The sequence below is a fragment of the Capsicum annuum genome, chromosome 5, assembly GCF_002878395.1.
Source record: "Capsicum annuum cultivar UCD-10X-F1 chromosome 5, UCD10Xv1.1, whole genome shotgun sequence".
In the NCBI taxonomy this organism is placed as follows: Eukaryota; Viridiplantae; Streptophyta; class Magnoliopsida; order Solanales; family Solanaceae; genus Capsicum; species Capsicum annuum.
Genome location: NC_061115.1, coordinates 218083563 through 218100552, shown reverse-complemented (window position 1 = coordinate 218100552; position 16990 = coordinate 218083563). Strand labels below are relative to the sequence as shown.

The window sequence follows — 16990 nt, the reverse complement described above, 5'->3', positions numbered from 1 at the left end:
TTGACACCAGTAAAATCTTTCACTATCATGTAAGATTATTCGAACCCAAAATGAATACTCGACACCAATAAAATCATTCGATACGATCTAAGATTATTCGAACCCAAAATAAATGCCAGACACTGCACAATTATTTTATTACTATTTAATTAATTTTTAAAAATGCCAAAACCACCATCTGACGTGGATATGATGTGTCTGTGGGCCACACACCAAACAACTTCTTTTTCAACAACAAATTATTATCACACTGAGAAATAAATAAATAAATAGTAGTATAAAATCATCCAATTTGTTGTAGAACAAACGGCGGCGATTTTGCTTATATAGCCCCTAGAATTTCCTTTATTTATGTATTTACCCCTTTAGGTTTTCATTCGCCGGTTTCCGGTGAATTCTTCCCGGAGAAATTTCTGATATATTCACACCGGTTCCGGTGAAAATGGGAATTGCATGGGACGACGTCGTATTGATTGAACATTCGGGTAAACCCGGTGACCCGACTGCTATAACGGTGAATTGCCCCGATAAAGCTGGACTTGGATGTGATTTATGTCGAATTGTTCTTGAATTTGGACTCTATGTTACTCGTGCAGGTCAGTTCTTTTTTTTTCAAATTATTACTACTTTTGTCTCAATTTACGTGATATTTTTCGAATTTTGAGATTCAAATAAGTTTTTCTTAATGTTACTTATGATCAAAATTAAGCTAATTTACGTGATACTTTTTGACCTTCGAGATTCAAATAATTTTTTTTAACGTTATTTATGGTCAGAATTAAGCTAATTTATGTGATACTTTTCAAATTTCGAGATTCAAATAATTTTTTTAACGTTATTTATGGTCAGAATTAAGCTAATTTATGTGATACTTTTCAAATTTCGAGATTCAAATAAGTTTTTTTAATGTTGTTTATGTTCAAAATTAAGCTAATTTAGGTGATACTTTTCGAATTTTGAGATTCAAATAAGTCTTTTTAATGTTATTTATGGTCAAAATTAAGCTAATTTAGGTGATACTGTTCGAATTTTGAGATTCAAATAAGTTTTTTTTTTTTTTAATGTTATTCATGGTTAAAATTAAGCTATTTGACTCTAGAAATTCGAACCGTATGACATAAATTGATACTAATTGTTGTTGCTTTTGGAAATTATTACTTTCTATGTACCAATTTATGTGGCAATTTTCGGATTTCGAGATTTAAATAAGTTTTTATTTTTATGTTATCTGTTTCATATATTTTCATGCCGAATTACGGTCAAAATTAAACTGTTTGACATTCAAAATTCGAAAAAATGTCACATAAATTGATACTGTTGTTGTTGTTGTTGTGAAGCATCATTTTTTCCATCAGTTTAGTTATTTTTTTTTTGGTTGGAATTATTGGTCATTTGTTATATTTTTAATCTCATTTTAGGCATAGTTGAGTTTTCATTATTGAATGCTAATTTTGTCTTGCTAAGCTGATGATTTGGGGTTGGTTGTCATGTATGTCTTTTAATGCAACATTGGATGTTGATTTTGTTTGATAAACTGATGGTTTGTGGTTGATTTGCATCTATGTTATATGTCGTAATCGCTGGAGCCGTAGCAAAGATTTCAACTTTATGGGTTCTGAATTTTAACGAATATTCTTTTGTTTTGTTATGTTATGCCTACTGTTTAGGATAATTTGTGAGGTTGTATATAGTGTTTTGTCGTGACTGTCTTCATTTCCATTGTTTCTTTCTATATACTGCTTTGGACTGTTGAGCTGAGGGTCTATTGAGAACTGCCTCTCTACCTTTAAGGTAGTGGTAAGGTCTGTGTACACTCTCCCCTCCTAGGCCCTACTTTGTGGGATTATACTGGGTATGTTGTTGTTGGGTTCTGAATTTTGGAACGGCGATTTCAAGTCCTAAGAACTGAGATTTTAAATTTAATATTTGCAAATATTTGATGATTCTTTTAAATGCAAATATATTGGTAGAGCAAAAGGTACTGGGTTGCCCCAAACCTGTATCTGGGCTTCTATCTTCGTCCCTCGCAATATAGCAAGGCATTTCAATGTACTAAAATTGTGGCTAAAGGCTATGTTGCTCGGACTCTTTCAAAATGTCAATGAATGTGTGTTGGATACTCCAAAAGTAGTGGATTTTGAAGAATCCGACATGGGTGCAACAATAATTATTGAGAGTGCAAGCAACATAAGGAGCCGGGGGTCTATCGGAAACAACCTCTCTAGTTCTTCGGAGGTTGTGGTATGGACTGCGTACATTTTACCCTCCACAGACCCCACTATGTGGGAATACACTGGGTTTATTGTTGTTGCTGCAAGCAACATAGGCTAAAGGTTTGTGTATTTTGTGTAAATTTTTGGATTTAGGTTGTTAGTCATCTGACATATCAACAGAAAGTGAAAATATGTTAATAAATAAGCTTTGACCTTCTAGTTTGCCAATCTATGTTTTTAGTACTCAGTGTTGTGCGAAAGCTGTTAGTGGGAGAGGAGTGATTTATGAATCATCGCATTGTTTGTTTCCAACTTATGTGTTTTCAAGTTTACTTATAGCTTCAAGCTGTTGCATTTTCCCGACGGAATGTGTGTGAGCTCATCTTTGATTTTAACGCTTTCATGATTTGATTCAACAGCTACTTAACATATTGTATGATATCAATGGATAAATTAATACAGATTTTGCCACCGATGGGAAATGGTGTTACATAGTACTATGGGTTGTGCCGCGTCCAAGCTCGCTAAAGGTTGATTGGGGAAGCTTGAAAAATAGGCTTATGTTTACATGTCCCTCATGCATGATTTCATTTTACCTAAACCAACAATCCACTGCTTCCGCACCACCTCCAGTTTACTTATTGAAGGTGTTTTGCCTAGACAGGAAAGGGTTGCTACATGGTAAGTACACGCATCTAACTTTTTGTGCTTTTTTTACTTGCTCACGGCTTCGTAGAGTTCTCATGTGGTTATATGTGCTTTGTAGATGTTACTAAGATCCTTTGCGAGCTTGAGCTAACAATTCAAAGAGTAAAAGTTATGACAACACCAGATGACAAAGTTTTGGATCTCTTCTTCATAACCGATGGCATGTAAGTCTCTTCATGTTCTCAACAGGTTTACCCCACCTTTGTTAATTAGTGCTCTATTCAGTATAAGATTGTTTATTCTGTGGCCTTGCTGCATCTTTGTTGATACTGCGAATGCCATTAGACGACACTATCTCTGCTGGTTGAACTAGGTACACCACTGGTGATTGGCTATTCGACTGAACAAAGTCCCTTTTTTACCTGAAAAGTATTAACCAAGTCCAACAACCATTAAGGTGACCTAACAATGTCGAACTCAATTCCCAAGCATTATGCTGTCCTTACACTTGTATATCGAACCAATACCGTAAGATCTTAAATGTTAAAAGACATGGATGCCCTTTAGTGAATTCTCTACGAAAATTCTGTTTTTCCCCCTTTCCTTTAGCTTCGGTCATCTTATTATCTTGTTGTTTCTGGCTGTTGCTATGGCCACTCTTTTATTGTTCTCTGAGCAAGGGTCTATTAGAAACAACTTCTCTACCTTCTCAATGTAGGTAAGGTCTTCATACACATTACCCTCCCCAGAGGCCCAGACCACACCTGTGGGATTACACTGGGTATGTTGTTGTTGGTTCTTTTGGAATGAATTTTTGTTTTGTATAGAGCAAATTGAATACAGAGGAATCATACAGCCGACCCCCAGTAGTTTGAGGTTGAGGTTTAGTTGATTGGTTATGCAATATGTCAGCCAAAGCAGTTATGAATCTTCTGTTTTTGTATTAATTGTTGGAAGTATTTCATTGTTTTTGCAATTTAGACCAGAAAACTGAACCGTTGACAGCGGAGATGCTTTTGGTGGCTTGATACCAATTTCATAATATGATATCTTAGAACAGCCAGATTGTTTAACACAAAATAATCACGGATGTTAACTTATGTTCCACAAAAACCTGCCCCCAAGTTATGTGCGACTCTTTGCTAATATATTCACGTGTTTATTGTAGAATAATGTGATTTTTCTGTTGTTGATCCTTTTGACAATTCAAACTTCATTTCCATCATATGATTTAAGTGTTGGGCCGTTAGGTTGATATTCATATCCTCCTATCAGCTGAGGAAAAATCTAAGCATTAACAGTTATCAGCAATTGCCCATTATGTGGTGATATTTACATTTCTGCTTGGTATTCTTGCATATCAGGGACTTGCTGCACATGAAACAAAGACGAGATGAGACGTGTGAACACCTAAGCGATGTTCTGGGAGAATATTGCATTAGCTGTGAACTTCAGTTGTCCGGGCCTGAATGTGAAGTTCAGCAAGGATTTACTTCGCTTCCACAAGAAGTTGCGGAAGAGTTGTTTAGTTGTGAATTGTCCAAGGAAGCAGTTCCCATGTCCGCTGCTTCTGATACGGCAAAATTAAAGAAAGCAACCGTCACAGTGGATAACTTATTGAGCCCAGTTCATACGCTGCTTCAAATACAATGTGTTGATCAAAAGGGCCTCATCTATGACATTTTGAGGACTTCAAAAGACTGTGATATTCGGGTAACTATATATTTTACTAACCGTGTAGTGAATGCCTGTTCTCTGGAATCAAAGCAAACCACTTCCGATGTGGAGGTGGTTCTTAAATTTTATGTGCTGTAGAATTTTGACGTGTTAAAGGAGTCTCTATATATACTGGAGCGGCGCTTCTTATCTAAATTGTTCACGAAGTAACTAAAAAGATCGGGACTATCTAAAGAATGTGATAATCTATACTTCATGTCTTTTTAGCTTGGACCGTCTTTGTTGTTGCCTAATTTTCCGACATTGAGCATATGTGCCTGTTATTTTTACGTCTAGATTGCTTTTGGAAGAATCCAGTCTACAGCCAAGGGTTATCGCACTATAGACCTATTTATCCAGACAACAGATGGGAACAAGATTCTCGATGAAGAGACCCAAAAATCTTTGTGTTCTCGCTTGAAGGAAGAGATGCTTCATCCACTTCGAGTCACTGTTGCTAGTCGTGGCCCAGATACAGAACTACTGGTTGCCAATCCTGTTGAGTTATCTGGAAAGGGAAGGCCTCGTGTTTTCTATGATGTCACGTCTGCCTTGAAAAAGCTCGGGATCTGCATTTTCTCTGTAAGTAGCCATATGCTCAAACCCCCCTCCACACACGTTTTTGCTTCCATGGCTCTAACAGAGAGACGTTTTTACAGGCTGAAATTGCAAGACATTCAACAGAAGAGAGGCAATGGGAAGTTTACAGGTTCCGTTTGGAAGAAAGCCCAGAATACCCGTTAGCCAGCAGGCGAGCTAGGACTGAAATCGTGGATAGAGTGAAGAAAACACTAATGGGCTGGTGAAAACTCAAAATGTACCATGGCATCAAGTCTCTTTAACTCAGCTCAGCAACGTTCAACGTTCATCATGTATGTATGTATACGAGAAAATTAACAGAAGCTTAAGGAGAAAACCCGAGCCCTCGGAGAATGATCGCCTCGAGAGCTGATTCTTTTACTTATCTAGGCTTCTGGGAGTTGGCAGATGTATGAGTTTTATGAGAGGTTGCAATGCAATACCTCTGCTTAATCTTATGTTTCTCTGTCTTGCTTGACATAATAGAATGTCCTTTATTTCACATTTCCTTACCCTTTCTGCATCTGTTGGTATGGGAAGTGTGTTTGGATTGTTCCAAGATTTTTTTTATTTTGGTTTCCCATCCGGTGTCCGGTTAATTTGGATTCGCGTCGGGTAGGGCCCATTAGTGGGGTAGCGCTCCCTACCAAGGATTTTTCTATAGGGAGGAACAACTTCATCCACTGCACCACATCCTGTGGTGGTTCCAGGATAAAATGTATGTATAGTTAATGTATGTATCCAGTGAAATAGTCGACTTCAGCCCAAGAAGCGCACCAGAGTCCTATCGGGACGTTTGGTATGTGGGTGTAAGGTGAGATATCTTAGGATTAATCTGGATCACCTTATGTTTGGTAGCTGCATCGAGTCTCAATCAAAGTTGGATTCACTAGGGAAAGTTTTACATTGAGAGTAAAACTCCCTACAAAGAACGACTCATATTAGGACTCAAACCTGATTTCTCTAATTAAGGATAAATCGATGAAAAAGGCTATCGAATTAATGGATGCAAAAGGAATTCAACTACAAATTGTGGGGCGTATTGATGAAAAAGAAATTGCACGTGTCGAATGGATCAGAGAAGGTAAGATTCTCCTACAAATGATTCATCGAAAATTGATTAGCTCGTATACAGGTCAAACCGAGGTCAAACTATCTATGGAGTATTGAACATATTAGAATGATTTAATAATTGAAAAATGAAATTATTCAAAATGCACATTGAATTTCTAGTACTAGATTCATAATTTTTAAAAAATATTTGTGATTGTTTCATAAGAAATAAAACAAAAAATATATATGGTAGACAATTATTCTATGTACTTTTTTATTTCTCACTATTATAAATACCAAATAATTCCATCCCCTAAAACTTTATATGAATAGAAATCACCTGGTATTACATATATCTAACATTTTGTTAGTTTTATTAAACACATAATATATAAACATGTTTTTAATTTAACTTCAACTAACATCTGCGTCTTTCAATTTTTGATATGCACAGCTACACACTTATATTACCATAAAGTTGAACAAGTAGACATATATATTTTGCCTAACAAATCACATAAGATACACATATTTTATCTATCAAATCACGTAAGATTTATCATATAAAACACAATTATTTTACTTTTTCAACTTATGAAGTTTAAATCCCTCACTCATTTGAGTTGCTTCATACCCATCCGTTTAAGAAAAAATGATCCTTTAATTTTAATTTAAGATCATAATTTTTTTTTATTTACTTAAATTTAATGTCAAGTTAAAACAAGTTATTCTTTTTTGAGAGGTAAAATGTTCCATTTAATAATAAAAAATACTTTTTTATTTATTATTGAGATAATACTTAATTATCTCTGAATTATACGTCAAAAGGTTATAATACTCCTCAACTCTGAACTATTTAAAAGTATAATTTTAACATCTTTAGTGCCTATACGTGGCATAATATAAATATTTGTGTAGGCATATATGTGTACTATGCATGTGCTATGTAGTTACGAGTGTTAAAATTATACTTTTAAATAGTTGAAGTTTTGAGGTGTGTTTTTTTGGGTATAGTTGATTAGTAATTGGGTATTTTCTCTTTGACATTTCAAATTTAAACCCTAAAAAACCTTGCTCTAAATTAACCACTAGGGTTTAGCAGAACCAAAACCTCCATTATCATATTCATCATCAATCTTCCATCAGTTTTGGTGAAGATGAAGAATCTGAAGATATTGAAAGAAGAGTTGGTAAACCTTAGTTTAAATTCGGAAGATGAAATTATTAGCTTCGCAGCATTTGATTTGGAGCGAAATCGGGTCTTCTTAGCTTCATCTTCAAATTTCATTTACAATTTACTCCTTCCATCTTCATCTAATGTAAGTTCTGACAACAAATATCATAATTGTTGCTCGCATTTTATGTGTTAAAAATTGTATTAACGATTTTACTGGGTATATTGTTGGTTATGATCGGAAAAAACCTCTCTGCCTCTCAAAATGCTTTATTTATGGAATGCATTTTCAACTTTGTTGTGTTTGATAGGAACAAAATTATATATAGTATTGCGTTCAATTGGAATAAAGATAATTTTTAATTGTCTAAATCGACTTTTTTCGGACAATTTTAAGGAATAAAATTGTTTATAGCATTGTGTTCAATTGGAACAAAGCTAAGTTTAAGTGTCGAGTAAAGCATCTAGTACCCTGGCCAAATTTGCTACGCTTCATGGGTGTTCTATTAACCCTGAACTAAATTTTAACGTATTTTTGTCATCCTTTAGCTGACGTGACACCTTTTGTCAACTTTTTTAGCTGACATGACACCTTTGACGTGGACCCCATTTTATGTAATAAAGGTGTCATATCATCACAAAAGGGCGACAAAAATATGCTAAAATTGAGTTTTTTTTTTTGGGGGTGGGGGTGTACCGGATGCTTATCTCGAAGTGTCTAAATGGAATTTTTTCGGACAAGTTTAAGGAAAAAAATTGTATATAGTATTATGTTCAATTGGAACAAAGCTAAGTTTTAAGTGTCTAAATGAATTTTTTTGGGACAAGTTTAAGGAACAAAGTTGTTTATAGTATTGTGTTCAATTGGAATAAAGCTAAGTTTTAAGTGTCTAATGGAATTTTTTCGGACAAGTTTAAGGGACCGTAAATGTTTTGGACTGAGATTTAAACTATGTTGTCTTTGACCAACATGACATCCAAGGGTGTGAGGTCTTGGGTTCAAATCCGAACTGAGACAAAACACTAGGGTGGTTGTTTGGTATGCGAACTAAATTATGCCTGCACTAATTTATACTGGTTGTGACAACAACATATCCAGTATATAGCCACCAAGTGGGGTCTGGGGAGGGTACGTGTACACAGTCTATACCACTACCTCAGAGGTGAGATACAGAGGTTGTTTCTAATAGACCCCCGACTGTGAGGTGGTATAAAATAATTTCAAGTTTGATGGTATAAGGTGGGATATTCTAGGATTAAGTTTGATATTAGATTTATAACGTTGTTTAGTTGACGGTATAAATTAGTCTTGGGATATCCCACCTTATCTCGTGTACCAAAAAACCACTAGGCGATTTCTTTCCATCTATTCTAGAATTGGTGGATAGAGTTACCTAGTGCATGTGAACTGATCAGGGAGTGTTCAAGTTTGGTCTAGACACCGCATTTGTTGAAAAAAAGAGAAACTTTGACGAAAATATACTTTTTGATCATATTGACTTGAGAATCACAAGGTGTTAAGATTTTTTTTTTTTTATCAAATTGGTATGAGAAGAATTACAACTTATCGTATTGTTAGTATAAATTTTGAATGTCTAAATTTTTGTTTTAGAATATTGAGTTTATATAATCCAATTTAACTTTGATGATTAGTCATGTTGACTCTTACAAGCAAAATGTGTCGCATAGCTTGGCGCCCATTGGCATGGCTTGGTGGTCAATGCTATGGATTTAGTTCCATGCGTGCTTAGGCTCAAGTTCCAACATAGACGAAACACTAGTTGATTTTTTTCCATCAGTTCCAGCCTTAGTGGATAGAACTACCTAATACTTGTTGCAGGTAGGAGGTTACTGCCTTACTGGTATCCCCATGAATTTGTCGAGGTGCATCCAAGGTGGACTGGACACCACGATTATTCAAAAAAAAAGAACTTCGACCAAAATGTATTTTTTGATCATATTGAGTTGAGAAGAATTGCAATATATAGATTTTGAATATCTAAATTTTAATGTAGAATATTGAGTTGATATGATCCAATAATACTTTGAATATTGGTCTAGTTAATTCTGGATAAGCAAAAAGTGTCGCATAAATTAAGACGAGTTAGTTCTTCTCTTATATGTACTGGCCTTAGTTTGAGTAGCGGTGGATTTTTTCTTGCAACTTTGTTTGGTTGCTAAGTTCTTAGCTTTCTTTGCAGACTTTGAAAAGCTTGTTTTTTTTCCAAAGTTTGGAGAAAAGATTGCTTTTCTGAACAACCAAAGCTTAGTGTAAATACCTGAATTTTCTTCTTGCAAAAAGAAAAAAAAAAAAAGCAGACGCCTTATAAGATTTTCCTAATTTCTGGAACTATTATGTAGTCAGACCAAACACTATGAATTTACTGGCCCTGGATTTAGAGTGAGTTCTAAGTTTGTCTTCACAGAAAAATAATTCTGACTAGTTTGGTGATCTGGCAGAATGCAGGAGCTTGGAATTCCATATCAGATAACCTTATTGATTTAGAGCCTGGGGATTTCATTACTTCCATGGATTATTTAATGGAAAAAGAAGCATTGATTATTGGGACTTCGTATGGTCTTCTATTGCTATACACTGCAGATGATAATATGACACAAATTGTTGGCCGGTTGGAGGGTGGAGTAAAGTGTATCTCACCTAGTCCAGATGGAGATCTTCTTGGTGTAATTACTGGTTTTGGACAGATTCTAATGATGACACCTGACTGGGATGTTTTATATGAGATGGCACTTGATGATCTGCCTGAAGATATTGACGTACGTAAGGACTTCTTTCCATATACCTGAGTTAGTATATGCTTTTTTCTCTTCAAATGAAGTTCTATCATCCTTGAAATGCTCTTTTGGTGATTGTGTGTACATTTCTGGAATACTTCTTTGAAGATTAAATTTTTTGAAATCACAAGCATGGCATCAGTTTGCTTGCTATATTTTCCTCATTGGGATCATTTTATTGACTTTTCCAGGTTGAACCTATAATATTAAGAGGGTTATGTTTAACTGTATAAACATGTTCCTATTAATAAAGAAAATTGAACTGCTGAAAATGACAATTCTAGTTTGGTTTAGTTAGTTTCATTGTTATTTGAAAATTATGTGCACTTTCTAGACCGTATCTGAAATTTTGTTTAATATGATTAACGTCATAACGTGTACAGTAATTGAAGGTAACAAGAATGTCTTCTGGCTTTCTAATTGGTTGGTTGTGTCTTGTCCAGTTCTTCGATGCATATACGGGTTCTCTTATCAAAAGCCAGTGGTTTCTGCATGTGAAAACATTAGTTCTTGTGGTATTAAGTCTTAGCATGTTGGTTTAACTTGGATGGAGCGTTGAAGCATGCAAAGGTCATTATATTAACTCTTGATTTTCAGTTTGAAAGTATGTGAAAAAGACCATTTATATTTCCTTCTCGGAAAAGGTGATATGGTTGCCTGTTTCTAACATTAAGTACACTGACACCGTTATTGAAGTCTTTACTCTTACCTTTTCTTGTATTATTGGAAACGTATTTCCTTTCAAGAATGTAACTTGAATGCACGTTTATCATATTTGATTGCACTCATTTGGTACTTGAAATTTAAATTATGCTTCTGTTAAGAAATGACTGAAAATAGTCGTGCTGTTGATTCAGATGAACATACTTACTCTTCGAATTATTCGTCGGAGAGCCCAATTTCATGGCGAGGTGATGGAAAATACTTTGCAACACTAAGCAGGGTGAATAATTCTCAGCCCTTGCATAAGAAGCTTAAAATCTGGGAACGGGACTCAGGGGTGCTCCATTCTGTTTCAGAGTCGAATCCTTTCATGGGGTCAACTTTGGATTGGATGCCCAGCGGAGCAAAAATTGCTGCAGTTTATGACCAAAAGGAAGATAGAAAATGCCCATCAATAGTTTTCTTTGAGAGGAATGGATTACAAAGAAGCTCATTTTGCCTCAACGTAGAAATTGATGCTACTGTAGAACTTGTGAAGTGGAATTGTAACTCAGACCTTCTAGCTGCTGTGGTCAGAGGTGAAAAGTACGACTCTCTGAAGATCTGGTTCTTAAGTAACAACCACTGGTACTTGAAGCAAGAAATCAGATACATGAAGGATGATAGAGTCAGATTCATGTGGGATCCGATAAAGCCTCTACAGTTGGTTTCTTGGACTATTAGTGGGCATATCACAACCTACAACTTTGTCTGGAATACAGCTGTCATGAATAACTCAGTGGGACTTGTAATTGATGACTCCAAGATACTAGTAACCCCTCTTTCTTTATCTCTCATCCCACCACCTATGTACCTCTTTTGTTTGAAGTTTCCCTCTGCCATTCAGAGTATGACATTTTGCTCTAAAAGTTCTATGAATCACCTGGCTGCATCCCTGTCGGATGGCAGATTATGTGTTGTAGAGCTTCCTGCAATTGATTGTTGGGAGGAACTAGAAGATAAAGAGTTTGATATGGAGGCTTGTTCTTTTGATTCAGGATATAAATCTTTCATTCACCTTGCATGGTTGGATTCACATAAGCTTCTTGGTGTTAGTCATAATCAAATAAGCAACTCAGCAATAAAGGAGTCCTCTAAGGATGAGCTTTCTATGTATTGCCTCCAAGAAATTGAGCTTATGTGTTCTGAAGATCGCATTCCTAATTCAGTGACATGCTCTGGTTGGCAAGCTAAAGGTTTGAATAGATTATCTCTTGAAGGTACTGTAATTGGTATAGTTCCCGACCAGGAAAACGGCTGCTCAGCATATGTCCAGTTTGATGGTGGGAAAGTGTTTGAGTATGCATTGAAGGTGGCTGATGCCAGAGGGCTTCATCAGAAACGTGATGATATGAGTTTTTCTTCATCTTGTTCCTGGATGGATCTTGTTCAAATTGGAGGTTGTTTGCCTCAGAAATCTTTGCTTTTTGGTCTCGATGAGAATGGTAGATTGCTTGTTGGTGAAAGGACTTTGTGCAACAATTGCAGCAGCTTTTCCTTCTACTCGAATTCTGCTGACCACACTGTCACCCATTTGATTCTTGCAACTAAGCAGGATTTACTGTTTATCATTGATATTAGTGATGTCCTGAAAGGAGAACTGGAGGTTAAGTATGGGAACTTCCTGCCAGTTTTTAAGCGCAGAAAAGGAGAAGATGAAAGAAACTATATTCAAATATGGGAAAGAGGTGCGAGAATTGTAGGTGTTTTGCATGGCGACGAGTCTGCTATCATACTTCAAACAGTTCGAGGGAATCTTGAGTGCATCTACCCCAGAAAATTGGTCCTAGCCTCAATAATTAATGCTTTGATCCAGGGGCGTTACAAAGACGCGTTACTCATGGTAAGAAGGCAAAGAATTGATTTCAATGTTATTATTGACCACTGTGGTTGGCAAATCTTTGTTCGGTCAGCTGCTGAGTTTGTCAAGCAGGTGAACAATTTAAGTTACATAACTGAATTTGTCTGTTCAATAAAGAATGAAAATATCATGGAGACACTGTACAAAAACTATATATCCCTACCTCATGACAATGAGGCTAAAGCTGTAGAACATGGGGACCTTAAGAGTTCTCACAGCAACAGCAAGATCAACTCTGTCTTGCTGGCCATAAGGAAGGCTCTTGAGGAGCATGTAACGGAAAGTCCTGCAAGGGAACTCTGCATTCTAACCACTTTAGCACGAAGTGACCCTCCAGCTCTTGAGCAAGCTTTAGAGAGAATTAAATTAATCCGAGAAAAGGAATTATCGGGTTCAGATGACCTGAGAAGGGAGCTCTACCCTTCTGCTGAGGAAGCTTTAAAACATCTTTTGTGGTTGTCTGATTCAGAGGCAGTTTTTGAAGCTGCATTAGGTCTTTATGATCTGAACCTTGCAGCTATCGTTGCCTTGAATTCACAAAAGGATCCAAAAGAATTTCTTCCTTATCTGCAAGAACTGGAAAACATGCCACCAGTGTTAATGCAATACAACATAGACCTTAGGTTGCAGAGGTTCGAGTCTGCACTTCAACATATTGTTTCTGCAGGAGATTCTTACTTTGAGGATTCGATGACTCTCATGAAGAAAAATCCCCAACTTTTCCCCTCGGGACTCCAATTGATCATCGACTCTGTCAAGAGAAACAAGGTACTTGAGGCCTGGGGAGATCATCTTAGTTCCACAAAATGCTTCGAGGATGCTGCTGCAACATATTTGTGCTGTTCTTGTTTGGATAAAGCTTTGAAAGCTTATCGTGAGTGTGGTAATTGGGGTGGGGTTCTGACAGTAGCTGGTCTTATTAAACTTGGGAAGGAGGAGGTGTTGCAACTAGCACAGGAGCTTTGTGAGGAACTTCAAGCACTTGGTAAACCAGGGGATGCCGCCAAAATAGCTTTGGAGTATTGCGCAGATGTTGGTGCTGGTATTAATTTCTTGGTCAGCGCAAGGGAATGGGAAGAAGCTTTGAGGACTGCATTTCTTCACAGAAGAGATGATTTGGTCCTGGAAGTGAAGACAGCATCACTTGAGTGTGCCAGCTCATTGGTTAGTGAATATGAGGAAGGGTTGGAGAAAGTGGGGAAGTACTTGACTCGCTATTTAGGTGTTCGACAACGGAGATTATTACTTGCTGCAAAGCTACAGTCAGATGAGCGATCAATAAATGATCTTGATGATGATACTGCTTCTGAAACTAGTAGCAATTTCAGTGGAATGAGTGCATATACCTTGGGGTATGTCGTATTTTAATAAGAAATCTTGGGATGTCTTATTGTCTCTTCTAAATAATTGATGCTTGTCATAGCATATATCATGCTATTAACTTCCTTTTTAAAATATTGCTCTTCTCGTTTTTCCATTTTTTGTGGATCTATACTCATGTATGCACTGATAAGTGATAACTCTCTGACATGTTGGTTCCGTGCATCTTCCTGCTATCCAAATGCGTAGGAGGCTACTTTAGGGGTCGTTTGGTAGAGTGTATAACAATAATGCAAAATATGGTGTATTAGTAATGCTTGTATTAGCAATGCTTGTGTTAGCTATGCTTGTATTTTTCTTGTATTAAAAATAACATGAATTACATAATTTCTAATTTGTTTTACACAATACCCTCAATATATATTGGAAAGGATGCGGAAAATTTTTTGAGGGATTATAGTGTCTTTAAGCATGTTAATGCATGCATTAGATCCATTGCATAACTAATCCCATGGATTTTGAGGTATTAATAATACACACCTTAATACACAATAGAGTGTATAACTAATGCAAGCATTAATTATACATAGGGTAAAAAGATATATCAAACAAGGTACTACTAATACACATTAAACTAATGCATGCATTAACTTTCCAATACACTCTACCAAACGGCTCCTATCACATACCAAGGGAGAAAAACTGTCCCGGAATTTGTCAAATAGAAAATGATTAGACAATTTCTTCTGCTTCCATGGAAGTGTATGTTTTAAAGTCCAGCTTCCTGATAACTCTCTTTAATGAGCAGGACAAGAAAGGGATCAGCTGCATCTATCAACTCCAAAGCTAGTACAAAAGCGAGAGAGATGAGACGTCAACGAAATAGAGGGAAAATACGTGCTGGGAGGTATGTTATTATGCAAATGTCATATATCTTTCTGATGCTGAGATTATTTTAGTTCCTGATCCTTGTCTTCATGGTGCATTGCAACATAGTCCTGGTGAGGAGTTGGGTTTGGTAGAGCACTTAAAGGGAATGGCTTTGACTAGTGGAGCTAAGCGTGAGCTTAGATCTCTCTTGATATGCCTTGTGATGCTGCAAAAGGAAGATATTGCCAAGAAGTTGCAACATGTTGCTACAAATTTTCAACTGTCCCAAATGGCAGCTGTAAAATTAGCCGACGAGGCCATGCTAAATGATAGAGTTAATGAGCATTTCTATGTTCTGGACAATTACATTCCCAAAATAAAAGAAGAAATGCAGCATTCTGAGCTGTTCTCGTGGCAGTCAAAAGTATTGATTTGAAATGCAAAGGTATGTCATTTGGTTCTCTCTCACTTATGTTACAATTGTTCTTTGGTCTTCTCTGGGGATTTGGTGCGAGCTAAGCATCGACCTGTTGTTCATAATGGTGGCGGTACATTTTAGTGATCCAGCCTTAACTGTTTAAGCAACTAGTAATGTTTAAGAAATTCGCTAACCAGCTATTCCCCACATGTTGAAATCCTGTAAAATTGCTAATCCTTAATAATCTAAGGGAATAGCAATGCACACATATTCCCCACTACATTTTACATAGAGATAACTGAATAATATGCATATCAGACATGGTATTCTCTTTCTTTATAGACGAAAGGGGCACTATCAGATACGGTATTCTCTTCCTTATAGACGAAAGGGCACTAGAGGAATGGGCATTGCATGTTCTTTTTAACCTGAAGATCATCTTACTAGATATATTTTTCTTCGGAAAATTCTATGGACAATATCTTGTGTTCATTTCTCAGGCTCGTATAGCTTGCTTGTGTCTCATTTATAAGGCATTTAGCATAGATGGTTGTATACACTGCTGAATTTGTATAGCAATTGAATCTTCTATTTGTGTAGTTTTCTTGAATAGCATTTGATGTATAATTCTCCGCCCTTTTGCTGTTTAAGATAAGCTGCTTACGACTATCTTCTCTACGTTAGCAGGCACGTAGTTGATAATCTGAAATGTCATCCTATCTCGGCTGATGTGAGCAGAAGCGCTACTAAACATACGAGATGTCAGAAGTTGAAATTTCTTCTAGTTGTCATTCATCACTGACGAGTTCCAAATTCTTGACTAGTATCCCTTCAGAATGGTTTTCTTACTTTAACATAGTAGGTTTCAGCTTATTTTGGTTACTAGTTTTGGTTATGTAACTTTTGTACTTTGCATATTTCAGCAGAATGGTAGCTTCTTTTGAACAATTTTAAATGGTTATTGGTTTTTAACATATAGAATTCAAGTTAATCGTTTTCCTTATATTTGCTTGACGCTCGTTGAGCTCTTTTTTTTGAGTCGAGGATCTATAGGAAATAACCTCTCTGCCTCACAAAGACGGGGGTAATGATTGTGTGTATCCTACCCTCTTCAAACTCCTAGGTTTGCAATCACATACTCTACCGCTGGGATTACATCGGATATGTTTGTTGTTGCTTGAATGTTCGCCATAAAATTGATAGATTAGGATGGATATGTTGTTGTTGTTGCCCTCCACCCCCCCCCCCCCCCCTTGCCTGGACTCGGGTCCACCCTCGAGCTCAAGACCCCTTACCCCCCATCCCACCTGGACTCGAGACCATGCTCAAGCCCAGAAGCCTCACCCCCACCTCCCCACCCTGCTTGGGCCTAAGTCCACGTCCGAGTTTTGGACCCCCCACCCCTTTGCTTGGCCTCGGGACCACGCCCGAGTGTAGGAGCCCCCCACCCCCCACTTGATTGTCCCCAAAAAAACAAATGCTAGAAAGTGAGGAAAATAGTGAATGTAGAAATTAGATGAGGAGTGAAAAGGGTGAAAATAATTTACTTCTAGCGAATCTATAGAAGTATTGGTTTATACCTTTCGGTTAGTCTTGATTCTAGTGATAACATCTTTCGCAATCTTTTTTATTTCGAGAAT

The 16990-nt window shown here is 36.8% G+C and overlaps 2 protein-coding genes across 3 annotated transcripts; both read left to right on the top strand.

The window, feature by feature from the left end:
• The first annotated feature begins 248 nt into the window (after positions 1-248).
• On the top strand, positions 249-5658 carry LOC107870249 (ACT domain-containing protein ACR9). Its single transcript, XM_016716715.2, has 6 exons — positions 249-596; positions 2676-2894; positions 2980-3085; positions 4226-4574; positions 4875-5159; positions 5237-5658. Exons 1-6 carry the CDS (start codon positions 443-445, stop codon positions 5381-5383), a joined length of 1260 nt encoding a protein of 419 aa, XP_016572201.1. The 5' UTR covers positions 249-442; the 3' UTR covers positions 5384-5658.
• Positions 5659-7220: 1562 nt separating this feature from the next.
• Positions 7221-16353, top strand: LOC107870250 (elongator complex protein 1). Of its 2 annotated transcripts, XM_016716716.2 has the most exons (6): positions 7221-7528; positions 9844-10165; positions 11037-14094; positions 14871-14969; positions 15059-15377; positions 16038-16353. In XM_016716716.2, the coding sequence occupies exons 1-5, from the start codon at positions 7367-7369 to the stop codon at positions 15366-15368; spliced, it is 3951 nt and encodes a 1316-aa protein (XP_016572202.2). In that variant the 5' UTR covers positions 7221-7366; the 3' UTR covers positions 15369-15377; positions 16038-16353. The 2 variants fall into 2 exon arrangements, with proteins under 2 accessions (XP_016572202.2, XP_016572203.2); XM_016716717.2 differs by lacking the exon at positions 7221-7528 and having other exon boundaries at positions 10023-10161.
• Positions 16354-16990: the final 637 nt, after the last annotated feature.